This window comes from Botrytis sinoallii (genome assembly GCF_014898435.1).
Source record: "Botrytis sinoallii strain Bc 23 chromosome Unknown BSIN_004, whole genome shotgun sequence".
NCBI classification, from domain to species: domain Eukaryota; kingdom Fungi; phylum Ascomycota; class Leotiomycetes; order Helotiales; family Sclerotiniaceae; genus Botrytis; species Botrytis sinoallii.
Window position 1 is genome coordinate 1,993,923 of NW_024066031.1, and position 18,683 is coordinate 2,012,605.

Sequence of the window (18,683 nt, forward strand, 5' to 3'; positions counted from 1 at the left end):
GCGTTGTATGATGTCCTTTAGAGCGGTACTAATCTTGACGAAGTTTGAATCCGACAATCGGTCTTGAATCTTCGCATAATTTCCTTTTGTAATTCTTCAGTCATATGTAGGAGGGATGGTAAACTGAGCAGGGCGTACATGGCGAACAAGACCAGGAATTTCACAAGGGCGTGGAATTCCCGCAGACTATGATACTTTATGGAGATGGGATCCTTTCAGCTCACGCTGTCTGTGTTTTCCCGGACCCAACTGCCTATACATGGAGAGTATACCAATACTTTGGTATTATTATGATTAAAAGGGATTTCAATATATTTGACTGTAATTAAAGAAGCTATGAATTATTCATCAACTGCCAATGAAATTGTGAAGGAAAGCAATTTTCTGGGGGTTTTAGTGTAAGCAATTTGTACCTATTCTTGAATGCTAGAAAGTTGACAAATGTGGACCATTAAAATAATAGATATTTACTCTTTAAGAATGATAAGTTTTCAGATTTATGCTGGTGTTGACCTCACGAGGTAGAGTGAGAAATTCTGTGCCATTTACAATGTAAAGTGGATCCATACTTTTTTTTTCGCTTATTTCAGATTAGGGTTTCCACTACCAGATGGGTTTTTTGCAATTCAACCTCGAAATAATACCGACCGACGACAACCTCTAATTCGACAAATTACATTTTCGACCCTTTCAGTATACCGAAAGCAATACCGTCGAGATGGCAAAGATTTCGTGAGTTTGCCTTTTTCACAATCATTACGGCCTTGTGGAGTCAATTTGTGGAGGGAATGCGCAGGAACATCGACGAGGGGGAAAGGTCTGAAGAATAAGAAATTGGGAGAATCTAAGCTTGATTTTAAGGATGGCAATGGATCATTGAGGCCATGCGACAGGAGAATGAAATTTAAAAGGATTGACAACTAATGTGATGGTGTTAATAGACGTGGAGCCCCTGGTGGCAAGCTTAAGATGACTCTCGGTCTCCCAGTGTGAGTTTTCACTTCAATTTTCACGCCCCGCAATCTGCGATATCGAACAATTCGACCACGATATATTTCCTGATTATGCGAACCTACCATTTTTCGAATTCGCAATACAATGAAGCGCAAATACTGACTAGAAAAATAGCGGAGCCGTCATGAACTGCTGCGACAACTCCGGTGCCCGTAACTTGTACATCATTTCCGTCAAGGGTATCGGTGCCCGTCTCAACCGTCTTCCAGCCGGTGGTGTCGGTGATATGGTTATGGCAACTGTCAAGAAGGGAAAGCCTGAATTAAGAAAAAAGGTTATGCCAGCTGTCATCGTTAGACAGTCAAAGCCATGGAAGAGAACCGATGGTGTTTTCTTGTACTTCGAGGACAACGCCGGTGTTGTGAGTAGAGAATTTTCCTATACATTTACTTGGGCAGGGGTGCGGACAGAATACCCAAGTTGAGGCGATGAATATCGATCGACAAACACGACTTGATTCATTGAATCTGGGGGACAAATTACGAAATCTGAGCGATGAGGATGAAATAAATGCTGACGAAATTCCTACAGATCGTCAACCCAAAGGGAGAAATGAAGGGATCCGCCATCACTGGACCAGTCGGAAAGGAAGCTGCTGAGTTATGGCCAGTAAGTCACCACATTCTGCTTCTTGTTATGTGAATTCCAGCGACTAACCAAGTATCAGCGTATTGCCTCCAACTCTGGTGTCGTCATGTAAAGAGGGCTGTTCTTTTTTCGGGGTTCACAATGTCAAATGGATGGAAGTCATGGATGAATGGAAGGGCGTTGCATCATTGCGTTAGGCCTACTTCACGTACATACACTAAGACTTGCCGGTCGATTATGAAAAATTGATTCGGCTTCCTACCAATGCTGCGAGATTTTGGACGAATTTGTGATGTGCTCATGATTGTGGTTGGATTGGAAGAAAAAATTTGGTTGACACTCGGTCGATACGCGGATAAATTTGGATGGACTGCAGGATGAAGCTCGAGAGGGGATATTATGGGGAACAAGCAAGTGCCACATTGGCTGAAGAAGCCTAGACGAAATACCGACAACAATGCAGTTTCCAGAATCCAAGATTTACCCTTCCACGGCTCCACTAAATTGCTCCAATGGATTATTGCAGTTTGCAAAACAGCTTGATTGAGAACATGTTGGCTGACTGCAAATCCCTACGTCGAAATCATCTCATCAAATGAACACCCAGTCACAGAACAAATATGGAAGCCATCAGTCAAGCTCCAGATCATTCGGGTACAGTATGTATTGCTGTGGTGTATTGTTAAACCTGCTGCCAGTTTATATCTATCCCAAAACCTGCACTCCATGCCGTGCCCATCGCTCAATGCAGTTCTTCCTACCCAAGTAGCGCCCAATCAAAACATGAGATATGCAAATGATGATACAGAAATACAGAAATAATTCACAACCTATTTTTTAAGGAGACACATCCGTCCAGTTCCTATGCCCATGCTCCTACCAACGCCATTAAACAACTCCCGCCCAGGACTGCCACAAAAGCTTCCCATCTTCTTCGTCCCTTGAGGATGCCATAACTCTTATCACTTAAGAAATCCTCGGCCAATAACTGTACTAATCCCGCAAATAACAATAATCCACTGCTAATAGCATTCATGAAACCTACCATCAAGAGTCCAGCCGCTGAATGCGGATCATACAAATTATGTACAATGAGGCCAATAGCCTGACCAATGGGCGTCGTAGTTCCGTATGCGAGAACCATGAGCCAGGGACGAGGAGAAGAGGAGGGGAAATTAATAGCGGCGATGCGAGATCCAAGGGCGAGTCCTTCAAAGGATTGGTGGAAGGCGATTGCGACTAGAAATACGACGAATGGAGGGCCAGTGGCTACGGAGATGGCCATGCCGATAAAGATGGAGTGGAAGAGGATGCCTGCTTCAAGGAGGAGACATTGTAGTATTTGCCGTTTCTGGGAATCTTCTGCCGAGACTGGGGAAGAAGAGCTGGTCTCTGGGTCGTGTGGAGAATGTGCAGGAGCTTTTGAGAGGGGATCGTCCAGCTCGTCGAGTTCGAGGTCAAGATCAGAATCGTCGTCTGAGATATTGACGTCTTGATATTTCTTGCGCTCGGAGCTCTCGGTAGGTCCAGTTTGAGGTGTTGAAACAGGGAGGGGCGAGACTCCTGCCACGAGTCCTTCGGATTCTCCCATGTCTTCCAAGGCTATATCTTGCGGCCGATGATTTAGACCAATCTTTCCTAATTTGCCGTTCGCTTGCTTCCCCTTTTTCTTAGCGCTCCCGTTTCCTTGTGCTCCTTCATTCTCCCCTCCGGGCACAACGTCCCAGTTCCCTCCATGCGAATGTGAATGGCCTGCTCCTCTAGTCGTTAAAAACATCTCTAGTCCTACAACTACTAATGCACTGAACATTGCAATAAGTCCTGCGAGAGGATGATATCCATCGCTGAAAAAATAGGGCAGACATGGATCCGTTAGGGACATGAAAGCTGTTGGTAATAAATGCACGAATGCTGTAGCTATAAGGACTCCGGTTCCAAAATGTTGAGAGAGAAATATAAAACGATTCGGGCCTTCGGATTTCGAGGAACGGCGAGAAATCAGGGGAAATCCACACGCTGTGCGAGAAGATGTTAGTCGGCACAAAGTGGGAAAGGGTAAATGTGGCATACCGATTGTACTCAGTACAAGTATTAGCACAAGCGCATATACATGTGCCGACGTATTATAACTACCCTTAACCCCCGAACCACACACGGGTTTCTCTGGAACTCCGGGTTCATCTTGTTGTTGTTGCCGTCGTGCTAATTCGGCCAAGAGATGAGATGTAGACCAGGACGAAACTAGGGATATTTGTTAGGTCGTCGCATATTGGGAAAATAGAAAAAGGAATTTACCATCGCGATTGACGACCATCTTGAGGGTTGCAATGTTATAATTGTAATATATATCGCAAAATCATTGTGTGTATGTGGGAAAAATAAAGGAAAGGCTGTCTTTTGGAATAATACGAGTACTTTTTGGTTTGGCGGAGTGAATGATGTTCCGAACGCTAGGGAGCGTTTCATCGTTTTGTCTGGGCAAGGGTAAGGGGAAGGTACTTGGCTTCATCAAAAAGTGTTTTTGCTTGCGATGGCAATCATCAATTCGAGTGGATTGATATACTTAATGGCAATGAATTCTTCATTGCATATTTGTTGTAATGTTCATGGTGATTTTTCGGCCATACGATTGCATTTGCAATGCCTTGCTAAAAACATGAGGCCACTCCATGAAGCAACCAAGGAAAAGACAACTTAACTGCATTGGATGTGATCGATATGGAAAACACGCATCATATGAAGTCTACCTAGAAGTTTTTTGTATCTGGTTTAAGTCCATCTTAAGCTCTTAAGCTCTCAGTACGAGCGATTAGAGATTGCTCCTGTAATTCAAACAAGGTGCGAAAAGCTACTCGGGGACGGGTGATGCTGGAATGCTTGAGAAGCTTCATTACTTGAAGGACCTCATACTTCTCAATCTTAGAATGGATCTCAGCAGGTCTTCAGGTTCGGGTACATATAAATCTGATGCTATGTGTATGATGCTTCGTGTGGCGATGGTGTCAGGCGTACTGAAGACGGGATGTAAGAAGCGTCAGAACTATTGTCCAATAGGTTATTTCCCATCTCGACTTCGCTCTCTCACCTTTGAAATAAAACGGATAAACTATATCGTATGCTCTTTCTTATTTGGATTCGAGACTAGTGCTCGATCAAATGGATATTCACTATACGTTTAGAGACTTGATTTACTTACACCCCCGCCGTCGCCCTTCTTCCCATTAATTTTTTCTTCTTCCTTACAACCTGCTTCTTGCCGAGAGTATCGATCCCCATCGATAACGGCAATTACTTATTTCATACTCTCTGGACTCAATTCGTTCTTCTCAAGCTGGTGCAGTTACTCTAAAGGATAGATAGATTCCGGGAAATCGCAATCTACCGCTTCAGAGTATGCTCTGAAGTCACCTAACCAACTGAAGAGTTCGATCTATCCTTAAATAGCTCGTCATATTCGTGAGATCAGAGAAAGCACAACTTCTTGATTCTTTATTCTTTTCTATCATTATCATTATTATTACTCGATCTCCATAATCTGAGTCGCTCAAGGGCAGCACTTGTAAGACGCAGTTGAATCTCGAATATCGCAAACAGCACCAGCAAAAATTTCCTGTTCTGCGAGTTGTCTTCAGTTTGATTGACGTTCGCGAATCCATTATTATCTCTTCACGTTCAGGAACCCCAAAACTTCATTTCGTTATCATTCCATCAATTCACAATAACATTGCCGATCTTGCCAACATTCTACGAGAACTGAGTGTCATCGCCTGGCCGAGAAAGAATCTGGCATTTAAGCATTTCCAGTTGGCTGAACGCGTTGAAATCTTGCCTGGGGCTTGAGCTCATATCTCGGAATTCGAAATCACAGTTTTGAAGAATGGCAGACGAGCATCACGATGTCATAGAGGGCGCAGACGCAACCAAGCTCAATGCAGACTTTAATGCTACTGGGCATGCATCCACCATAAGCGATTCTAATCATGAAGGTATGAGATCGGCCATTTCTGCATTCGTAGATTGTAGCTGATGATGATACATACAGATGACACAGCGATCGATGGTACCCCTGAAGTATTGGCGCCAGAAATGAATGCAGATACATTAAATGAAGATGTAAGTGCCTCGAGTGAACAAGGAGACGGTGAAAATACTCGAGCAGACACAGGTTTGTCTAAAAACGGTGAAGAGAGCGAGCGTCTTCGTGAAAATACCCAGCAGACTGATAGTCCTGATGATTTGCAACCTCAACCTGGCAGATCCAAAGAAAAAAAGTCTTCACTCGCCAAAAAATACGTCTCCTTCAGCAGTGGCGCACTCATCAAACGTTTACGAAAGCCTGGTAACCTGTCTCCGAGAGAACTTGATTATATCGCAGGCCTTCTGAAAAAAAAAAACAGGTCCAGTGATTCATCATGTTATTGAGAAGAAAGTCCGGAGAAGTTATGGTTCTGGGAAAAAGAGATATCATCCAAAAAATCCTGCCGAGGTACTCGAACTTTTACGTTACATGCCATTACAAGCAGATCTTGGGAAGGCTAATTCTCAGGAAGAAGACAATCGCAGGTGGGCCGTGGTAGACTCCCAAACATTGCCTCGCATGGAAACCAACAAAAAGGAGATAACATGCCCAGGACTATTCATGCGATTACACGACGCGTCCAGTAAGTCCAGGTCAGACGATGATCATCATGGCTTTCTTTCGGCAGCTTCGGCCTTGCCTCTCCGCACCAAAAAGGAACGCCAAGATTTTCTACGTTTTCATACCTACTGGAGACACCGAGGTCTTACTCAGGGTATTTCGGTCACAAGTCACTTGAGTATGCTTACGTCTGATCACATTTTACCGCGCTTTTATGGCACCCGAAAGAAGACTGAAATGATCTGTGCAAACCTGACTCTCATCAACGGCTATGCGCAAACTGCGGCTGGATTTCCAATCTTACGAGTGACCGATGAAATGCGGCATTACGAAGTGGTTTCCCTCTATGGCGACCAGGAGATGTACGGTATCAGCTTCTTCGAAAATGAATACCTTGTTCCATATTGTGTCGTTCCTGATGCCATCATTACCACTTACAAATGGCGAGATATCGAAAGTTGGATGAACCAGAGCAAATGCAGCTATCAAGATTGGTACACGACATGGGCAGTTCCAGCATATCAAGCACATGAGAAGGCTCGTGTAGAGGCTCTTGTGGCAAACCCAGACATGTATGAAGACGTCGAGTCTATTTTTGTCGACGATAAGACAATTGATGAGCTAGAAGCCTTGTTTTCTGCCCCTATCAAAAACCCGCGTGCTCCTAGAGGGTCTCGACTACAATCCGAGGCAGAAAACTTCAAAGCATCTGATTCTGATGAGAACCTTGATTCAAATGGCGTGGAGCGACGTTGGGTTCTTTACGGACAGTCCGGCGATGCAGCTACTTAAAGACCCATATTTCTAAACCTAAGTACTTTCATTTTTGCGAATCGGCGATCGGTAATATCAAAAATATTTTCTATATTTGCAGGGATACAACATGAGCCGTGCCATCTGGAGCTGGACATAACGTTAAATGGGGTTGATCTGGGGGTAACATTTTTTTTGAAGCTTTTCGCGTGAACAACTTAATATGACTTAATCAAGTCAGTTGAAATAAGATATCAATAAACAATTAGCAGTCATCATTTACAAATAAACTTCATGATCATGCCAAAAGATCTTCTCACTCAATTTCCAATTTTTCATGCTCTGAAAGTAAGTCATCCGCGTAATGGAATAATTTCAAGGATCCAGTGATCAATATTCTACATTGACCACAAATACAATCTCGTTCTTTCAGGATAGGGCTATCTGATATCTTGTCGGGAAGCTTACCATCAGGAGTATGTAAGCACTTCCGACCGTGATATTGTATGATCTAATTACGCATACATGAAGGGATTGCCCGATGAATGTCGACTGCAAATTTGGCGATCGATTTTACCCTTTGTGTTCAAATTCCTTGCATCAAAAAGCTTAGCTACATATATGCAATCCTAGAATGCTGTGACAGTCCTGTTTTTGTCGACATCTAATTTATCATTCCATTGTGTAGGAGCTTGACAAATGAATATTTTCGTGCCTTTATTCCAATTTCCCAGTACGACATACAAAAGTCGTATCATTCATAAGATTGTCACGAGAAAAAAAAAGTTACGTTGTATTTAGCTCACGATAAATTACATCCCTCCTATTTATATGTATCCTAGTTGGTAGCACCCAGCCTTATTCTTACGTCAACGTGAAACTTTCTGCTAACCATTTTCAATGCGGCTACAACTCAAACAAAGCATCGCCACATCCCCGCATCTTAACATCTCGGAAATATAAGAACTTTAAACCTATTCTCGGCTCCATAATTTTTCTTCTTCTTCATCGCTGACTAAATTTTCTTCAGTCCCAGACTTATAATTTCACTAGGCCTCGGTGAATGTCACCTTAAATCCTTCCCCTTTCTCGCTTAGTAAAGGTAGCAAAGCGAACCACTTGAATTAAATTCCGCAGTTCTTGGCACGTATGAGTGTGGCGTCTTATCATGGTGGATTGAACGAGAACTTCTGATCCCTTGTTTGAGGATTGCGACGGGCAAATTAACTTTGAGGAGTAGGAGTAAAAACACGTGAAGACAGCTGACTGCTGTAATTGCGCAATGTTGTTTAAAATACAAGGGGAAATTGTGCTACGGTGGTGTACTTCTCGGCAAGACACTAGCATCGGAGAGTTCGAGGAACAATTCTTTAGGCTTTTAGCGTCTCTTTGTTGTACGGATTCCCGGATAATGTTCGTTCTTTCAACAACGTCTTTCAACCTTTTAACTTGGCGATTTTGAAGTCACTTAGCATCGAACAGGTCTTCGAGGATAATTAAATTCGCGACGGATTGCAATATATAAATAGCACAATGGGATAAATTTCCTGGTGCCCCTGGAGGATCGGATAGATTCGACATTATGATCAAAGGATCATTGTTCGGGGTTCAACTCCAGATGCTTTCTTTGGATTGTGCCTGATTTCCTGTGCCTGAGCTAAGCCTTATCATATTTCGAGCTGTTTCATCCCACACAGTGCTTTTGCTCAGCGATATTCTGTATCGTGGGCCAATGTATCGACATCAATAGATCTAAATCTTGTCATGGAGGATGTTTCCATATTCCTCTACATCCATGATGAGAAGTCTCATTTCATTAACCTTCCTTCAAATCTCTCGAGATGTATATAGAGTTCCAAATAGTCCATCATTTTAACATCATTCTATTCTCATCAACATTCAAACATCTTTCTTCAGTCTCTTTATTCACATTCCTTTGTAACCAACTCACCACATACACTCCTTTTATTTAAACATTCTCTCCTTCCAACAATCTTTCCAGACCTTTCCAGAGTCCTTCTAGAACATCTTCAGTAGTATACACTCATCATTCAATATGTTCTCCAAAGCTTTCATCGCCCTCCTTGCCATGGCATCGGTCTCCTTTGCAGCTCCAACTCCTGTTGCAGAATCCACAGCTGAGAACCTTGTCGAGCGAGCTGTCGCTTACAAGATGTTCACCGGTGATGGATCCAACTGGCCTGCTATTTCCGCATGGACTACCTTTGAGACCATGTATGTTCTCTTGTTTACCCGTGAAACTAATCACTTTATGCTAATATAAAATTCCAGGTGGGCCAACTCCCAAGCCGTCATGACTATCTCCTGCAACCAATTCGGCGGTGCTGCCAACAACTCTCCCGCTGAAATAGCCAACATCAAGTCCGCCATTACTTCAGTTGCCGCTTCTTCCGGTGTCGACTCCCGATTCATCCTTGCAATCGTCATGCAAGAATCCGGGGGCTGTGTTCGCGCTCCCTCTACATCCGGACAGGTCTTCAACCCTGGACTCATGCAAGACCACAACGGTGCACACAGCTGCAACATGAACGGCAACCCAATAAGCCCATGTCCAGCTGCCACCATCACCGGCATGGTTAAAGATGGAACAGTTGGTACCTATGGGGTCGTAGGTGGTGGTGACGGATTGCAACAATGCTTGACCCAGAGTGGATCTCCAAAGACTGCTCAAGGTGCCTATGCCGCGGCTAGAATCTACAACTCTGGAACCTATGTCAAGGGAACCGATCTCGGCGCACCACTCTGGGGTACCAGCTGTTATGCTAGCGATGTTGCAAACAGACTTTTGGGATGGGCCGCTCCAGTCACTCCTTGCGTTCTCAAGAACCCGGTTCACTAAGCGGTTTGCATTATAGACTTGGGTATTTGGATAATCTCTTGATGCCTATGAAAAGTTTTGTTTGGAATGTCTGGTACTGTAGTTCAGTATCCGAATTGTTTTGGATTTTGGCGGAAGGCTTTTTGCATCGATTTTCCTGTGTTATTGTTTTTGTTTGTACTTCTAAATCGAGACTGGATTCTGTTTGACTTTTTTGTATTCTTTTCATCATGATTCCTAGAATGGGAATGAGTTGGGAGGGAAAAACTGCTTTCGGGGCATATAAACGTATATCATAGATATCCTCTGCAAGAATTATCACGTTTGATTTCATCCTCATTTGCTGCTTTATATATATTTCACTGCAGTAGAACAGACTTCATAGAATAGACATCACATATAGAGATAAATATGGATTTTATAGCATGTTGTTACTTTCACTCTGCTTTGACGGCGCCAATTGACTTTGTCTAGTGCAAGCTTTGCAAGGTGGGCTAGAATGGCATGATATTGAATGACAGGTGGTTTCAATAATACATTCGTAGGACCGATTCGCGAATGGAAAACTGGCGTTTTGCAGCTGAAATGCATGACATTGTCAGCGCAAACCCTCAGTTATACCCTCTGAAGATTTTTAGTCAGTCTTATGGTCATCTCAATTTCACAACCATCATTCTCAGACATGTTTTGAACGTTTGGAATTATAGATTCTTGCCATAAATCTCACCCGCACAGCCAACCCAGGATAATAACTTGGTAACACGAAATAGATGTACACTAGAAATATGTACACTCCCAAGTTTCGCAATGAAAAAATCACACATGGCTAATACTGAAACACTCAATCGGAATTATCCCCGTTTTCCAGTTTCACCGGTCCTGGTTTCCTCCCATAAAAGACGACCCTAGATTTTATCAGTCCCAATTCCTCTTAAAACACATAATGATTATCCAAGCTAAAAAAGAAATACAAAACTCACACATCAACATAAAAATTAATCCTCTTATTTTGGAGATCCTTCCTGACACCCACCAACAACATTTCTACCTGTTCGGGAGTCCACCCCAACCCCGCCGTCAAATTCCTCATCGTCATTCCTTCAATACCATCCAACAAATTCTGCTGCGTCCACATTGCTAGCAACCTTTCCTTCTCCCCTCCGACCCACGGATTACACGGCCAAAAGAAATGTTTCTCAACGATATCCACGAACCCGGCCTCGGCCATCCATTTTCCGTAGTGTCTTGAATTTGTTACTTTACGTCCGCGATGCTCGGCGGCGAGACATGATACTCGAACCCATTCTTCAAGAGAGGTGCCGTTTATCGAAGAGTCAATGCTTACTATAGGCATTTGCGGGTCTTGCATCTCAAAGTAACCGCCGGGACGAAGGGAGTCGTAGGCAGAATTTATTACGCCGGCGGGATCACTGAAACAACAGACCATGGCCCGGCCGTGGATATAGTCGAATTTTTGAGAGTAGTTCCAGGGTTCTTCTGCGTCGTTTACCTCGAAACTACAATTTGGAGGTACACTGGAGGCGATTGTTAGTATGGGAGGCGGAGTTTTAGATTGGTATAGTGCGTTACTAGATCGGTTGAATTGGACTGAGATCTGTGCCGATTACTTGCGCTGAAGGATATTTCTGGGCTAGAAATGAAAAAAAAAAGAGTTAGTCGCTTTCATCATTAATAGCATATCGAATAGGCGAGTGGTAAAATGGCCTTACCAAACTCTGTTGCCCACAAGCCAGTTCCAGTTCCAATATCTAAAACATTGTGGAGTTCAGAGGGAAGAGGAGCAAGATGTAATACTCCATCAAACAACAAAGAGAACAAGTGATGTTGCAAATCTGAGATCGTTAATTAATGCAACTACATTAATCACACGATATGTCGTGCCATAGTTGACTTACCCAATCTCTCTTGCTCGGCATCATCATTAGGGAGAATATACTCTAAACGCATGTCAGCTACTGAGCAGGCAAAACCATTATGTATTCCGTTCAAACTCACTTCCCGAATTATATGCGTGATATGTCCGTCCATTTTCCTCTACATATTCGTACACACTGTCTCGTATAGAAGCTGTAGAACTTCTATATCAAGTATCAGCTGCTATGTCGTGCTATTTGAATTATAAATAGACAATCCTGCCCACATGAATGAATCACCCATGGCGGAATCTGCATCACTATCATTTGAAGACTGATCGTGTATTAGTCTTGATATCATGCATCAATATTTTGCAACTCACCTGTATAGAATCTACCTCCAATCCCGGTGCATCGGCTCTTTGTGGTTCTGTTCCTGCACTACCATGATGGCCATATGAGGATGTGTGAATGTCAGTCGTCACGTTATGATTGGAATGTATGTTAGTAGACGGGATGTTCTCTGTTGAATCTAGGTTGGTTAAAGATACCGCGTCCACATCGGTTTCATTCGGCCTCGAGATGGCTCCCTGGATATTTGAAGAGTTTGACATCAAATCCAATTGTTCACCTTCAGTATCGTTCATCGATCGGAATTGTTGATCTGGATCCAGATCCGCACTTGACCCTTCCATATCTTTCAAAAAAAATAAGTACAAAAATCAGGACGTTGTACGTTCAAGCCTTATCAGATTTCCGCTTATATGATCGTGTGCAAAAGATCTCCGAGATATAAACGGCCTCTTTAACGGCCGGTGCAATCGTACCGATAAAGTATCCAAGTAAATCAGCTAACCAAAATCCACAAGATATATTCCCCGTCAAGCTCTCGTGCTAATCTGTTCTTCAATAAACAGCTGTCAAAGGCCCTCTAAATAAGCATAAAGCGGAGGGATTTTCGGCGGTTGCTATTTACGGGTTAATGAACCGCTAATCCTTGCTTAACTTTATACAGCCAATGGCAGCCAATGAGACCTACTCCTCTACGTGCTTGTCCTATTATCAGTCCCAGCAGCTAGTGAGATAAATCTTTGCGTTATCCTTGGGCTATGAGATGTGCTTACATGACCTTCAAAGGGCTCATCTTGAGCAGTCTAGGAAGGGATCAAGGGGTAGGGACCACCCCGGCAACGAATATTCAGGAATATCGTAGGTGTGTGTTTATCAGGTCTTTCCCTTATAATTGTGTAATTTTCCACGAAATGACCAACAAACGCGATCCCAAAACTACAGTCTCGCCATCCACTCGAGAGTTGCCATCTCATCTATCCCGCGAATGATTTTGATCGTCAATGCCACATAAGATATCAGACATTGAAGGGTGTTTGTCGCCTGAAGTATCCAAGAGAGTACGATATGTATGAAAGTTCATTCCAAATTGCACCTTCACAATCCTGCGGTGAATATGGAACGACAATTGAACGACAAGCAATATAAACGAAGTGAAAAGGTTCTCGGGAGAAAAGGAGTGTCTCGAAGATTTATACAGGTACTATGAACCCATATTTTGTAACCCTTGGAACTTCACAAAACATCATGGCAGATCAACAAATTATAACAGTTGAATATTTACAATCTAAAAATATATACAGGAGAAGCTTAAGCTTTTAAATTTACACATCGCCCACCAGTTCTCGTCAACTTTCATTAAGCAGGATGTAAAATCATGACTTTCATGCCATTTACTCGTCAATCATGACCCCTTTGCACAATCTAGTAGACTGGCATTGGGAAGGAGTCAAAGTCGTAGATCCAACTATCAATGGAAGCTTGATCGTATTCGCAAGCCATGGTAGTTCCATTGTTAGACCACATTGGTCTCAATGGCCAAGCGCAAATTTGTTGTTCCTCTCCCTCGAACTCGCCTTGGAGAACTGTGGCATTGAGAGTAGTAGGTGTTTTGCCATTCTCGACCCAGTCGATCAAAACAGCGAGGTTGGTTTGAGGGAATGGTCCATTGGGCTGATACGAGTTGGTAGCACAATGAGCTGCTCCGGGAACCAGGAAAAGACGATACCAGTCGCCGAGGGCCTCGGTACTCTCATTGAAAGTCATGTTGGGATACATGACAGAGCGGACAGACTCGTGATAACGGACAGATGAGGCGGTAGGGATACTATTGTCTGATTCACCATGGAAGTGAAGAACCTTTCCACCTGCTGCTTGGAATGGGGTGAGGTCGGGCCAAGTGGTTTGCAATGTATCTTCATACATTTGCCATCCGGTGTACATCCAATCTCTAAGTGTGTCGTAGGTGACGTTGTCGAAGGTACCAGCATCAAAGGTAGAGGCATCGAGAAGTTCAACAAAGCGTACAGGGAACTCAGATCCAAGCGAGCTGATAGACAACTCCCAGCTGTTGGTCTCATCATTGTATGTGGTGGCAGCGTCATCAAAAGCTGCAGCTGGCTGATAGGATAAATAAGCCCTGCGACCTTGGGTGTCGCGGAGACCGTCGATAATCTTAGCAGCGACTGCAATACCTTCAGCCGAAATAGTACCATTTTGTGCTGGAAGTGTGGGCTTAGGGTTATATGGGTTTGTAGAAGCGGGAGTTGCAGCACATGAATATACCCCACCAAGTGTGGAGTTCAGATCGAAGTTTAATTTGCAAAGATCTGTACGGGCAACAACACCATCTGTCCTGCCATCCATAGGATCACAAGCAGCGATTGTGAGGTTCGCAATCATATCCAGCTCACAGGGTGGTGGATAGTAACCAAGGGTTTTTTCAACCACGTTGGAGTAAAGATGCTGGACTTGTTGGTGGGCAAATCGCATGGCTGGAGCACCTGTGATAGCGCCATCCCATTCATCAGCGTAGCGTTGAACCTGACTCCATCCTTCACGTCCACCCTCGGAGCATCCCTAAGATAGTCAATAATCAGGTTCTCGATACAGAAAACGACACAGGAAAACATACTTGATAGTAAGAATAAAGCTTGCTGTCTCCCATGCCGAACACATTCTTTGTGAACTGTTTTCCGATCAAGCTCAATTCGTGGTGGGCTTGATAGCCGAACATGAAAAGGGAGTCGTAGTTGGCAGTGCCATTGGCAAGGGGAAAAGTGGTGTCGAAATTGTTAGTGAACCCCCAAAGCCTCCGTCTGTGATACCTGCACTGGCACCATAGATAATACCACCAGGAAGTGATTGGTCTTGAGAATTGATCGCATAACCACCACCTCCAGTAGACAAGTAGCGACCCTGGAAGTTTGCTGGGGCCGGCAACCAATACTGGACAAGTACTGAATCCTCTCTTCCAGTGTGAGAATAGGTGAAAGTTACATTACAATAACTGATTATCGCATCTGGGAAGAAGGTATTGCCAGTAGTAGTAGTGTTGGAGACTGCGTTAGCCGTGACGGATGCAGAGTTGAGAGTGATGGCAAGGCCAATAGTAGCGGGGTCCGGAAGGGATTGTTGGATGTAGGAGGTTGTGCAGATATCACTGAGAGTAGAATTTGCTGCGGCATTAACAATGCCAGCGGATGCAGCAGCAGTGACTGCCAAGGTAGAAGAACGCATAGTGACTTGTTGATATCTAGAGAACAGAGAAGTAGGATATCACTGGCGACTGAAGAGCTGATGAGAAATGAAAGATTCTATGGGAAGAGAAAATACTTCAGATATATACTTGGTGTCCCATCGGACTTTGCCAGGATCTAGGCTTCGAGATAGAGCTAGAGCCATGTATTTCGACACTTAAGATATTTGGATTATTTCCCCTGCAGTAAAGTCTTCAGGGTCGATGCATCCTACCGTCTATGGGTGACGTAAAAGGCAAAGGGGTCTCCTTCTTGTCGCATTAATATCGGGCGGAAATAAACCAGATGGGGTATGGGAGAAGTCAGAATCCATGTTCGAAATTGTATATTGACTAGCAGGGTGCCACGATCGGTCCCCACAATGCTGGCACAGGGCTTCCTATTTGGCGAGGAATGCAGGAAACGGATGAATGCGAACTATTCATCATCCTGTACTGTTTCGAAACAAAACCCAAAAATCGGAAGTATGTAGTCATTGAAACACCTTGGAGCATGACAAGAACTGGTAGATAGGATTGTTATGCATAACACTACAAGGCGTGGAAAATATAAATCGTTGAAGAAAAAACATAAGTTGGTGAATGCTAAGATTGAAGTTGACCCTTCTGAGGTCATCAAAGCTCAAGATTAAACCCACATTTTAATCAGTAACCTTTAGAAATCGTTGCCGGCGGGAGCTATGGGGCTCAAGACTTACGCCTCCAGTTCCATGCCAAGGGTGGTGAGCCAGAAAAGTACCGGAGTATGGGGATATGAATGTAGACAACCGAGGTGACCGATTGTGTTTTTTGTTCTCCTTCTCTTTCTCTTTGTTGTACGGCCAAAAGTGCACTGCGATTATCCAGCACGCCAATCGAATCTATCGTAGTATTGTTAAGGCTACAATTACTTCCCATCCCCCAAAGAGACTTGCTTCTGTCCTGAGCTGTATAAAAGAATCGTCGGGGAATCGGGCTCGAAACATCAGAAGAATTACATAATTGTGTTAGCGGCGCTTGTCTGAATATCGGTAGTGTGTTGCAGATTTTGAAATTTGCCAAGATTTGTGCCATGCTATGATATTAGATGTAATTGAAGGATTAGGTCGATCTCATCTATGGATAAATGGATCGTGGACCTTGGCTGCCAGTTGCCATTACATAGCTAATAGTTGCATACGGGACCAAGAAAAGACGCGCGTGCATGTTCAACCCAGACATGAGGAACTAGGAAGTCTGTTTAAACTCAGAAACAAAGTTAGGCAGGTGGGAATTCGGAGCACAATCTTTTTGGTGATGATAGAGAAGGGCTCGAATCATTCTAATGCCATTTGCAGTGTAATTGCGAACTTGGAAGTCGATGGTGGTCGGATGATGCCAGTACTGAATTACGGAGTACAGGATCTTTTGGGCTTGGGCAACATTCGTTGTGACACCTGCCTAGACAAGTAAGTTTTGTAAAGCTGTATCGATGCAAATGTCTTTTTGGTTGATACTCGCAGCCACGATGTACTGCTGAGCTTGGCAGAGCTATAATTCTCGGTCCCGAACGAAGAAATGGGTCCGCCATGGATTGCGTATTAACGTGTCTATGCCACCCCTGATTGAAATCACACGCTTGCACCTCTTTCTTACTCGTTTTTGACTGCCGACGAGAATGGGGGTTAGAAGATTAACCTTATAGGCAATAATGTGGAATTCTACTTAGTCTCTCGGAACCGAAAAAGTTCGAGTATGGAGATGTTCTGGCTGAATTTTGGCATCCATAGGAGTTGAAGCCGTGGCGCAATTTGTGGCGTAAAAATTTAGCAGCTAGAAGTTCCAAGGTTACCTTGAGAGCACAGTACCTATGTCCAGATTACACTTTGTTGAAATTTTTATCATGACCAAATAAACATCAAAGAGTGAAGTTTTATTTCGCTTTTTACTACCGAGTTATTCCTTTTTGATCTCCTTCAACATCATTACACAGCACCTACCATCAAAAACAGTCATTCAGATTTCACTTCAGACTCATCTAATGTCTGTTGTTGCTACCCAGGTAGTCTTCTAGTATCTCCTCCCTCAAAACTTATTTCAAGAAGCTAATGATCTTTTTCAAAAAAATTCAGAGTCGATTTGGGTGCGCCAACATGGGCTGCTTGTTCGACTGATACTGATTGATTTGGAATGGAATCCGGGCAAAGATAAACACGCCAAAGCACAGAGAGGACATCTGCTACATGCAAGTATCTCTATCCATTTACATGGAATAGAGTAATGCATGCGTAAGAATCACTCCTGTTACCGTTATACTCTTACTTTATAGACCATTTTACGATAATATACGGGCTGGGGATCTTCTCGAGAAGGCCTAGGAAGTTGTCCTCATAGCAAGCAAGTGCATGCTATTGACACTTCTTCAGCTTCAGGGTCGATTCGATGACCGCTCAGATCATGTTAGATTTATGTTGACTCACATATTCAGCGAAGGTTCTTTGGACGTCATCGATCATTGATTTGATGCAAATTCTGCTGTATCTTCTAAACTTTATTCAAAGCGACCACCTTCTAGGTACCCACGATCTTAGGTGTTTCCCAATTATACGCAACAAGGTCTAGGAGATTTTGCTCGACTATATAGTGAGTGAATGCACTCTCCTCAATTATCACTTCCTTGTTATCTCGACTTTGAGATCAAGTTTGAACTCATGCGCTGTACAGCGTGCTACATCACTAGCACCGTGTTTATTCCATCAAACGTTCGCACCTCTCTTCTTTCCTCTCTTCTTTCCTGCAATGACTGGCAAGGCCTATGCAATAGTCTATTCTTCGACGTCATCTTCCTAGCTTTCTATACCAAGTATAAAAATCCGACGTCACCTTCACTGGAACTGTCTTCCAAGTAATAAATAACCTCAAAATAGGTAATCCACCAAATCCCACATATACCGCTTCACCAACCAGTTTTCAAAGCGACCGTAAATGCCAAGAATTTCATCGCCACAAATCTTCACCACAAAGCCAATTTTGAAGTTCCTTATTGTTTAAAAGTGTGCTTGATTCAAGGTATCAGGAAATCTGGCGTATTCTGCGGGGTGGCAGGTGTCAACACTCTTTCTAATACATCAAGTTCTGCTCCAATGTATTCCTAAGCATTTAACACATGAGTCGGTGCGTGCTATACAAGTAGGATTAAGCGGATCTAGCTCTCTAGTACGCATATGCATATATAATGTGTATGCACTTAGTCCTCTGTTAGAATACGTTCAATCGTTTTCTTCGATAGAGAGCAGCGTCAAGTTCATCTACATTATTGAGAACCTCCATCAAATGAGCCAAAAAAAGAAGGAAAAGAAAGAAGGAAGAGGAGGAAGAAAAAATAAAAAGAAAGAAGAAAAGAGGAAGAGA

The 18,683-nt window shown here is 43.4% G+C and overlaps 6 protein-coding genes across 6 annotated transcripts; 3 read left to right on the plus strand and 3 right to left on the minus strand.

Moving 5' to 3' along the window:
- Positions 1-718: 718 nt before the first annotated feature.
- Positions 719-1,714, plus strand: EAF02_003033 (uncharacterized protein; the record flags this gene model as incomplete). Its single annotated transcript, XM_038899081.1, has 5 exons — positions 719-732; positions 942-989; positions 1,129-1,375; positions 1,546-1,623; positions 1,682-1,714. The coding sequence occupies 5 exons, from the start codon at positions 719-721 to the stop codon at positions 1,712-1,714; spliced, it is 420 nt and encodes a 139-aa protein (XP_038761369.1).
- Positions 1,715-2,464: 750 nt separating this feature from the next.
- On the minus strand, positions 2,465-3,916 carry EAF02_003034 (uncharacterized protein; the record flags this gene model as incomplete). The annotated part of the gene is made up of 3 exons (XM_038899082.1): positions 2,465-3,618; positions 3,673-3,843; positions 3,898-3,916. 3 exons carry the CDS (start codon positions 3,914-3,916, stop codon positions 2,465-2,467), a joined length of 1,344 nt encoding a protein of 447 aa, XP_038761370.1.
- Positions 3,917-5,479: 1,563 nt separating this feature from the next.
- EAF02_003035 (uncharacterized protein) lies at positions 5,480-7,033 on the plus strand (the record flags this gene model as incomplete). Its single annotated transcript, XM_038899083.1, has 3 exons — positions 5,480-5,588; positions 5,645-5,941; positions 6,000-7,033. 3 exons carry the CDS (start codon positions 5,480-5,482, stop codon positions 7,031-7,033), a joined length of 1,440 nt encoding a protein of 479 aa, XP_038761371.1.
- Positions 7,034-9,050: 2,017 nt separating this feature from the next.
- Positions 9,051-9,854, plus strand: EAF02_003036 (uncharacterized protein; the record flags this gene model as incomplete). Its single annotated transcript, XM_038899084.1, has 2 exons — positions 9,051-9,229; positions 9,287-9,854. 2 exons carry the CDS (start codon positions 9,051-9,053, stop codon positions 9,852-9,854), a joined length of 747 nt encoding a protein of 248 aa, XP_038761372.1.
- A 682-nt stretch (positions 9,855-10,536) lies between these two features.
- On the minus strand, positions 10,537-12,603 carry EAF02_003037 (uncharacterized protein). The gene is made up of 8 exons (XM_038899085.1): positions 12,091-12,603; positions 11,983-12,041; positions 11,850-11,932; positions 11,750-11,791; positions 11,564-11,686; positions 11,424-11,484; positions 10,814-11,368; positions 10,537-10,738 (listed from the first exon to the last, which is right to left on the minus strand). The coding sequence occupies exons 1-8, from the start codon at positions 12,400-12,402 to the stop codon at positions 10,675-10,677; spliced, it is 1,299 nt and encodes a 432-aa protein (XP_038761373.1). The 5' UTR covers positions 12,403-12,603; the 3' UTR covers positions 10,537-10,674.
- An 877-nt stretch (positions 12,604-13,480) lies between these two features.
- On the minus strand, positions 13,481-15,295 carry EAF02_003038 (uncharacterized protein; the record flags this gene model as incomplete). Its single annotated transcript, XM_038899086.1, has 3 exons — positions 13,481-14,635; positions 14,691-14,776; positions 14,884-15,295. The coding sequence occupies 3 exons, from the start codon at positions 15,293-15,295 to the stop codon at positions 13,481-13,483; spliced, it is 1,653 nt and encodes a 550-aa protein (XP_038761374.1).
- Between the last annotated feature and the right edge of the window lie 3,388 nt (positions 15,296-18,683).

Excerpts from the sequence above, each read along its gene's own strand:
- EAF02_003037 (XM_038899085.1), bottom strand. The coding sequence starts at position 12,402 with ATGGAAGGGTCAAGTGCGGATCTGGATCCAGATCAACAATTCCGATCG. Across the intron at positions 12,042-12,090 it reads TGGAGGTAGATTCTATACAG|TCTTCAAATGATAGTGATGC; the intron begins GTGAGTTGCAAA and ends ATACACGATCAG. Across the intron at positions 11,687-11,749 it reads TGCCGAGCAAGAGAGATTGG|ATTTGCAACATCACTTGTTC; the intron begins GTAAGTCAACTA and ends TAACGATCTCAG.